This window comes from Arachis ipaensis, chromosome B9, assembly GCF_059453495.1.
Source record: "Arachis ipaensis isolate K30076 ecotype BB chromosome B9, ASM5945349v1, whole genome shotgun sequence".
Lineage (NCBI taxonomy): Eukaryota > Viridiplantae > Streptophyta > Magnoliopsida > Fabales > Fabaceae > Arachis > Arachis ipaensis.
Window position 1 is genome coordinate 143,238,696 of NC_142444.1, and position 8,638 is coordinate 143,247,333.

General features: G+C 36.9%; 1 protein-coding gene across 3 annotated transcripts; it reads left to right on the forward strand.

The window, feature by feature from the left end:
* The first annotated feature begins 2,980 nt into the window (after positions 1-2,980).
* LOC107619656 (uncharacterized) lies at positions 2,981-6,309 on the forward strand. Of its 3 annotated transcripts, none has more exons than XM_016321947.3 (5): positions 2,981-3,112; positions 3,212-3,580; positions 4,310-4,808; positions 4,904-5,050; positions 5,159-6,309. In XM_016321947.3, exons 2-5 carry the CDS (start codon positions 3,254-3,256, stop codon positions 6,208-6,210), a joined length of 2,025 nt encoding a protein of 674 aa, XP_016177433.1. In that variant the 5' UTR covers positions 2,981-3,112; positions 3,212-3,253; the 3' UTR covers positions 6,211-6,309. The 3 variants fall into 3 exon arrangements, with proteins under 3 accessions (XP_016177433.1, XP_088355970.1, XP_016177435.1); XM_088499844.1 differs by having other exon boundaries at positions 4,949-5,050; XM_016321949.3 differs by having other exon boundaries at positions 4,952-5,050.
* The last annotated feature ends 2,329 nt before the right edge of the window (positions 6,310-8,638 follow it).

Genomic DNA, 8,638 nt, shown 5'->3' on the forward strand with positions numbered 1-8,638 from the left:
GCTTTGGCACACAAGGCCTCACGGTTTTGCCTTTGACGATAGGGATGCTAGCCGAAGCCCCCCACACTCACTCGTCAAAACGCGTCATGCTAGGGAGAGGTATCCACACCCTTATAAGGCATGCTTCGTTCCCCTCCCCAACCGATGTGGGCCTTACAATTGTGTGCCAAAGCGGACAATATCGTGCTAGCGGGTGGTCTGGGCTGTTACAGATGGTATCAGAGCCAGAACCCGGATCGATGTGCCAGCGAGGGCGCTGGGCTCCCTTAGGGGGGTGGATTGTAAGGCCCACATCGGTTGGGGAGGGGAACGAAGCATGCCTTATAAGGGTGTGGATACCTCTCCCTAGCATGACGCGTTTTGACGAGTGAGTGTGGGGGACTTTGGCCATCATCCCTATCGTCAAAGGCAAAAACCGTGAGGCCTTGTGTGCCAAAGCGGACAATATCGTGCTAGCGGGTGGTCTGGGCTGTTACAGATGGTATCAGAGCCAGAACCCGGATCGATGTGCCAGCGAGGGCGCTGGACTCCCTTAGAGGGGTGGATTGTAAGGCCCACATCGGTTGGGGAGGGGAACGAAGCATGCCTTATAAGGGTGTGGATACCTCTCCCTAGCATGACGCGTTTTGACGAGTGAGTGTGGGGGGCTTCGGCTAGCATCCCTATCGTCAAAGGAAAAACCGTGAGGCCTTGTGTGCCAAAGCGGACAATATCGTGCTAGCGGGTGGTCTGGGCTGTTACAGAATTGTAAGGCCCACATCGGTTGGGGAGGGGAACGAAGCATGCCTTATAAGGGTGTGGATACCTCTCCCTAGCATGACGCGTTTTGACGAGTGAGTGTGGGGGGCTTCGGCTAGCATCCCTATCGTCAAAGGCAAAACCGTGAGGCCTTGTGTGCCAAAGCGGACAATATCGTGCTAGCGGGTGGTCTGGGCTGTTACAGATGGTATCAGAGCCAGAACCCGGATCGATGTGCCAGCGAGGGCGCTGGGCTCCCTTAGGGGGGTGGATTGTAAGGCCCACATCGGTTGGGGAGGGGAACGAAGCATGCCTTATAAGGGTGTGGATACCTCTCCCTAGCATGACGCGTTTTGACGAGTGAGTGTGGGGGGCTTCGGCTAGCATCCCTATCGTCAAAGGCAAAACCGTGAGGCCTTGTGTGCCAAAGCGGACAATATCGTGCTAGCGGGTGGTCTGGGCTGTTACATTTTCTGACTTGACAAGTATCCTAACATAGATATGATTGGCGATTTCTAAGAGAATTTGAACAATGAATACACTCAATTGGTTCAATTTGGGTATAGATAAAAAGTAAATAAATTATTAGTTACAGGAGATTTGTTCAACTTCGTTAATTATATAATAAATTTGTAATTTATACTGTTGTATATATAGAAAATTTTTTCATGGAGTCCATGAGCTTGAAGTGGACCTAGGAGGAATTGAATCGCACCACAGGAAGGGACCTTGCGCACTGGATCTCGGTTCAGTCTCGCTTCTGGAGCTTCTCCATCTTGTGGCGGCATTAGACGGGGTCTTGGCCGGAGAGGCATTGCGGCATTTCTGTGCAACGGCGCTGCTGGAGCTTGAATCCGGTGGCTCTAAACTTTGAACTTGCCACTGTGCCAAGGTATAGGTGATCTATGCATGGGCTTGAGACAGTGCTGAGACTGCCGCAGAGTTTGGGTGGCTGCAATTGAAGGTGGTAGCGTTGCGTGGGAACGGATGGATTGCCTGGTTGCCTTGTTGTCGTCTTTGTCATCGTCAGCGTGGAAAGATGGCAGCAGTGGTGGTTAGTGGAGTAATAGAGAATAGAGGGTGGTTAAGGTAATGGCAATCAAAGTATGTGAGATTTGGAAAAGAAGAGAGGAAGAGTTGAAGATAAAGGATAGGGTAATTCTAGAATTTTATTAAAAAGTCAACATAAATTTAAGATTTGGGTACTTTTCTCGTACGAAATCCATCTTTGATGGATACAAAGTTAGTTTCCTTTTTTAATGGGTATTTTTGTTAACGTTCATAAAATTTATGAGTACAAATGGTTGTTTTTCCTATCTTAAATGGTGCATATTCATGCGTGTAACTGCAGGGAAGAATGCGCATCTAAATGCCCAGTGGCTATAATAATATCCAGGAGCCGGTGAGAGAAATATGCTTTAGCCTTGGGTTGAGGGAATACATATCATTTGGATTGCATGCTTCACCATTATTACCTGAATAAAGATCGAAATTAGATAACAAGCTCGAAGCTATATACGGCCTTATTATGCAATTTGGGCCATACGATAATGATCTATGTTAGGAACAGCACATGCTGGAAGTCCGAAAGTGTATAGGAAAATTTGCAGTGTGCTATTCCTTTCTTGTTGTATAACATGAAATCATACAGGATTTGAATATTCAACCAATTATTCAAGAACAACATTTTCATATTGCAGAAATAGATTTTTTATAAAAGCATAACAGACATATAATTTGCTGTATAAATCATAATGGAATCAAGCAAACATTCAGGACTAACCTTATGTATAAATAGAGTACTCCTTTGTTTAGCACTCATATCATAGGATCAACCATACAAAGTATACATCTCCTGTTAAGTGCCTATATCTGAAAGAAATACCACAACAATACAAATATATTTTTAACACCAAATTAAGTCAGATGTGAGTGAGCCAAGAGGAAGGAGTAGAGACTTGCAGTTGCAGGTTCAAAGTTAGTTTACAGTAATGCCCCTTCTCCGGTAGAAAACAACCAGTTTATGCACCGTAGCGCCACCCAAACTTCATTCACATCACCACCTTACCAAATAGAAAATCGACCATTCAAATATTTTATATTAAATCTGCACGGCTATAAACAGTGGAACAACAACAGTTGATTATAGAAAGTTGACCTGCGAGTATGGTAGGATAAAAAAATGAAAAATATATAGCTTTTCACATGCGAGCACGACATGACAGCGCAACGGCCCAATATTAAAAGTGGCTAGTTTTATGGACTGGGGAGTGGTGATTGGTGAATGAATTAACAATTCTGGATACAGTACTACTCTATTCAAGATCTCCCAGCGTTGACCAGACCTGAAACACAGTGCTTTCTATGCTACCAGGTATTGATTGACAAGAAGTTCTTGTTCTGATTTTCGTGCTCCATATGTTTTCTTTTATTTTCTCTTTTTTCTCTAGCATTTTCTATTTTATTGTGGCAGAATATCATCCTTTGGTAGCAGAGCTCCATTGATAATTTCTTCATGGTGATCATGACATGCACTAGTCTTTCCTTACCTGCTGCACCAAACTTTTCCGGCGACAGGTATGATTTCTGGGCAATTAAAATGAAACGCTTCCTAGTGCTAAGTGACTTATGGGAAATTGTGGAGAATGGTTTTGAAGTTCCAGCAGCAAACGCACAATTGAGCACGGCGCAACAACAAACTTTGAGAGAAAATTACTCTAAAGATGCAAAGGCTCTCTTCACCATCCAATCTGTACTTTCAGATGAAATTTTTCCCTGCATTAAGGATGCTACTACAGCCAAGGAAGCTTGGGAAAAATTGCAGCATCATTATGGAACAAAGGTCAAACTCGTTAAACTTCAAACTTTGAAAAGAGGTTTTATATGAATATGAAATTTCTTAAAAAAAAACTGTTAATGCTTGCTGTAATGCTTGAAGTTTGGTGTTTAATTTAACAAAAAAGGCTAAATAGTCAACTTTTGATTTAAAAGGTACAAAAGATAATAAATTTTGAGTATTTGGCATTTGCTTTAAAAGATAAGTTTAGTACCAACATAAAAGGCAAGAGAGAATTAGCCAAACTTGTTTAGTGCTGATTCTGTTAAAGATTTCTCTGCTAGAATATGTGAAATTATAAACTATACTAGATGAAATTATTTGGAGATCAGATACAATCTGTATTCTTTTATCCGCTAAATTTGAAAAAATAGTCGCTGCTATTGAGCATGAGCTTGTTTGTGCCTTAGAAGCACATGATGAGAAGAGAATTAATTGAAGAACTGAAAACTCTGTCACAGAAAGGGCATTTCATTTCAGTCTAAACATAAGCAAAGAAAGAAGAACTAGGCTAAACATAAAAATTCAGAATAAAGGAGAATTCCTGTATGTGCCATATGTAAAAGAACAAATTAAATCATTTAGCAAATGAATGTTGATTAGTTGGTAAGAAGCCAAATACAAAATTGCTTATGTGCACACTAAAATCAACCAGCATAATCCATCACTATGTACTTGTATATAAATACATGTGTTGTTTAACTCATTTTTAATGTATATTTTGTATTCCAACAGAAAGTGGTGGAGGATTACGATCCACGGTATGCACCATTATATGAGGCATTGCGCACTGGTAATTGGGATGCAACTCTGAAATTTATTCAGAACCATCCGCAACCGGCGGAAGCAGTGAAGGCGAAAATTTCGCACGAGGGGAAGAGACCTCTTCACGTGGCAGCTCTATTCGGGCACCACCACATCCTGGAGAGGTTGTTGCCGTTAATGTCAACGGAGGATGTTAAACTGACAGACAATCACGGCTTCACGGCTCTTCATGAAGCTACTTACGGTAGAGACGTGAGAGTGGCACAATGCCTTGTCCAACGCAACAGGGAATTGCTTACAATTCCTTCAAACGATCATTGGATTCCTCTCACACGTGCTCTTAGCGTTGGTAACAAGGAAACTGCTGCCTACCTTTTTCGCGAAACTCCAGCGGAAGAATTAGCACCTGAAAAGGGAATCAATGGGGTTAGCGTTCTCAGCATGTGTTTTTCCTCTCAGATATTATTAGGTAATCACTGCATACATACATACATACATACATACATACATGATATTCTCTATTAACAATTCATATACCTCAATCCAAGCATAATGTTTAATCAGATGAGGCTCTAAAGTTACTGCGTAATTACCCAAAGTTAGTAACAGCAGGGGATGGTGGGTCAACATTTTTGGAAGCTTTGGCAAGTGTACCTTCTGCATTCCCTAGTGGGCGTCAACTCACATTCTGGGAAAGATGGATCTTGAGAAGTGAGTATATTTCCTTACCCTATATATTGATTGATTAATGAACCTTTTCAAAATCATTAAGTTTTTGTTGGGTGGCGGACTGACTGCTCTCTTCATTCTTAACGATAGGAAGACGAAATATATACAAAGTTGATGAATCAAACGTAACCTACAAGCACACTCGTGAGCTTCTACAGATTGCATGTGAACAACTATCTGAATTAAGAAAAGAAGAGCTTGAAAAAAGTCGAGCACGTCTGGCACTAATTCAAGCCGCCAAAATGGGGATCCCAGAGTTTATCAAGGAAGTGATAAAGAAGCACCCACACGTTTTCTGGGCAGGTGAAAATCCGAGAAATGCTATATTTGTCGGTGTTGAATATCGCCAAGTGAGTGTTTTTGATCTTATTCACGGTATGGTTTGGAAAAATGCACTTGCTGAAATGACGGACAGGAATAGCAACACTCTGCTTCACATGGCAGGAATGTTAGCTCCGAGCGCACAGCTTCATGATATCTCTGGTGCCGCTTTACAAATGCAAAGGGAATTACAGTGGTTCAAGGAAGTGGAGAGTATCACACCAGCTTCAAGGAAGGAGTCTTTAAACAATGACAAAAAAACTGCTCGACAATTGTTCACGGAAGAACACAAGGATTTGGGGAAACAAGGTGAGAAATGGATGAAAGGAACAGCCACTTATTTTAGTCTTGTAGCAGCTCTTGTAGCCACGGTGGTTTTTGCTGCCGCTTTTACGGTTCCAGGTGGTAATGACCAGATCACAGGTTACCCTATTTTCTCAAAGAAGAAGGCATTTTTGGTGTTTATATTCTCGGATGCAGTCTCACTCTTTTCTTCTGCAACCTCCATATTAATGTTCTTAGGCATTCTCACTTCTCGTTATGCTGAAGATGATTTTCTCACGGCATTACCTTTGAAGCTTATCGTAGGCCTTATGACTTTATTTATCTCTATGGCGTCGATGTTGGTAGCATTTTCTGCAGCTCTCTTTGTTATGCTTCATGGGAAACTATGGATTGTTATACCTGTAAGTTGTCTTGCTTTTGTTCCAATTCTTTCCTTCCTTTGGTTGCAGTGTCCACTTTTTCTTGAGATCACAGTGTCAACCTTTGGGCCAAGCATCTTTGATAGGAATGCTGATAAGCATTGGCTCACTCAATAATTCACTTGCAATGTGTTTTTGTATGTATAAGGTCTGTAATCTTTGGTAAATAATAGTTGAGAAATGTCAGAGTGCCATCATAATTTAGTTTTTTGCCATCATTTTTAGTTATTAATTTAATTTTTTATTTTAGTAATTTAATAACATACTTTAGTCTATATTTTTAAATATTAATGACTAATTAATAGTAAAAAAGAATAAATTTTGATCACCTTCTAATCATTACTGTATTAGTGATAATGGACTCGATAATTACACTTACGATGATGTATATGTACATCTTCTTTTAACCATTACAATCATGTATATGTAATTGTTATAGCAATTGCAATTAAACTCCCACACACAAAACCATTACAATCATGTATGTGTATATTCATGTATATGTATATGTTAGCTTTATGATATCTCTGTTGAATGATTTTTATATTTTGTTGAATTATAATTATATATAAAAATTAAAATTTAGTAAAAGAAACAAGTAATTAAAAACTTAGGATCAATGACCGATTTAGTCACTAAAAAGCCGAATTATTATCAACGACAAATTTGATCACCATTTAATGATTGATTTGGTTAGTGACCAATTTTATTTGGTGAGAATTTGGTAGTCATGATTGAAAATCATCCATCACTAATGATTATACTTTGTACTCTTCTTACTTTTTATGCGAGTCTAGCATTGAATAATATTCACAACAACAAAACAAATTAATAATCACATCTACTTAATATACTAAAACTAGGTTTTCTCCCACTAATAAAAGTGACGTATCGATCTCTCGTGACTCCGTTTTTTTTTTCAAAATTATTGCAATTTTCTCTATTTTAAATTATTTTATAAAAAATATCTTTATTATAATTATATTATAATTAATATTTAATGAATAATATATAATTATACTAATTTAAGAACATATCTTCATTATAATTATATCAAATCAATATTTAATGTATTATTAAACTACTTATCAATTATCAATTAAAAATACTTTTAATCATTTTAATAATAATAATAATAATAATAATAATAATAATAATAATGGCACGGTCATGGTAATCATGATAAGAATATTTGATTCTAATAAAAAAATGATCAAATCTTATGATATTAATAACGCCCATTGATTTTAAATATTTTTAGTTCTTTTAATTATATTAATTTTAAAAATATTGATATAATTCTAATTCTTATTCATTATCCAATAATAATAATAATAATAATAATAATAATAACTTGAAAAATTCGTATATAAACTATTTCAATTACCCATCTATTATTATTAAAATTCTCTATGTTCCAAAATATAAGTCTTGAAAAACACGACATGGCACGGGCTATTAGTGTAGAGTTGTTTAGGTTTATTTAGAAAGATATAATAGAATTTATATTTCTAAATTTCAGGACATATATTTATATTTCAATATGTGTATATTAGGTATAATATTCTTATTCATTGTCCGGGATTTCTCTGATCATGATTGAAGATAATGATTCTAATCATGATATGATAAAATTATATAATTTTAACAAAATTAATATATGATGTGTAATTACTGTATATAATAAAAAATTATCTTAATAATAAGTAATTTACATATTTATTTTTGTTTTACTAAAGTCTATATATAGTGTTTTTCTGTGGTACATGAATCTAAATTTGAGAGTCAACTCATAATTTTATATATAATTTTTTTTACTACTTCATAGAATAAGAATGTATTCTTCGTTTTTTATCGAAGTTGATCCTTTTAAGGTACAATTTATAATTTTTTATAATATTTTTTATATACTCATTCTATTATATTATTCTTTTGATCATTTATTAATTGTTGTTACTCTAAGTTATTCTTATCGTCTAATGTTCCAGTTCGATTGTCTTTTGCCACAATCATTTACAATATATCATATCCATGAAATACCTCATCGAGTTGTCTTCACTGATTCGGTTCCAACTACATGGATGTAAGCGTTCAAAGAAGGGGCAATAATCTCTACTTTACCGAATGATGGTTGGATCTACTCACCTATTATGACCAACCTAATGGAATGTGGTTAAAGTTAGCTTTCTTGGGAGGAGCTCGATTTTTTATTGAGAAATTGTTTCCACGAAACTTTGTAGGCCAAGTTCAAGTTCTATCCTCTCTATGCTTTTTACGTCTGGCCGAAAATCTTCGAAATGGAGCACATAATGAGATTGAATTCTCTCAGTTTAAGTTCAGTTTTGCTAAATTCGTGACAAACTCGGATATGCAATTTCAACGATTGGTAATATATTTAAATTTTCTTATTTTAAGCTTTTCGTTATTAGGATAATTTTATAAAATATTGTGATTTTTTTCAGAAATTATCGGCTTTCTTTTGCATGCATGCAATGCCATTGAGGGGAATAAGGGTTAGTTTGGTTTTTCAGTGTGGCAATTCTAT

Coding starts and splice junctions, on each gene's coding strand:
- LOC107619656 (XM_016321947.3), top strand. CDS start 3,254: ATGGTGATCATGACATGCACTAGTCTTTCCTTACCTGCTGCACCAAAC. Junction 3,581..4,309: donor AGCATCATTATGGAACAAAG/GTCAAACTCGTT, acceptor GTATTCCAACAG/AAAGTGGTGGAGGATTACGA. Junction 4,809..4,903: donor TTCCTCTCAGATATTATTAG/GTAATCACTGCA, acceptor ATGTTTAATCAG/ATGAGGCTCTAAAGTTACTG.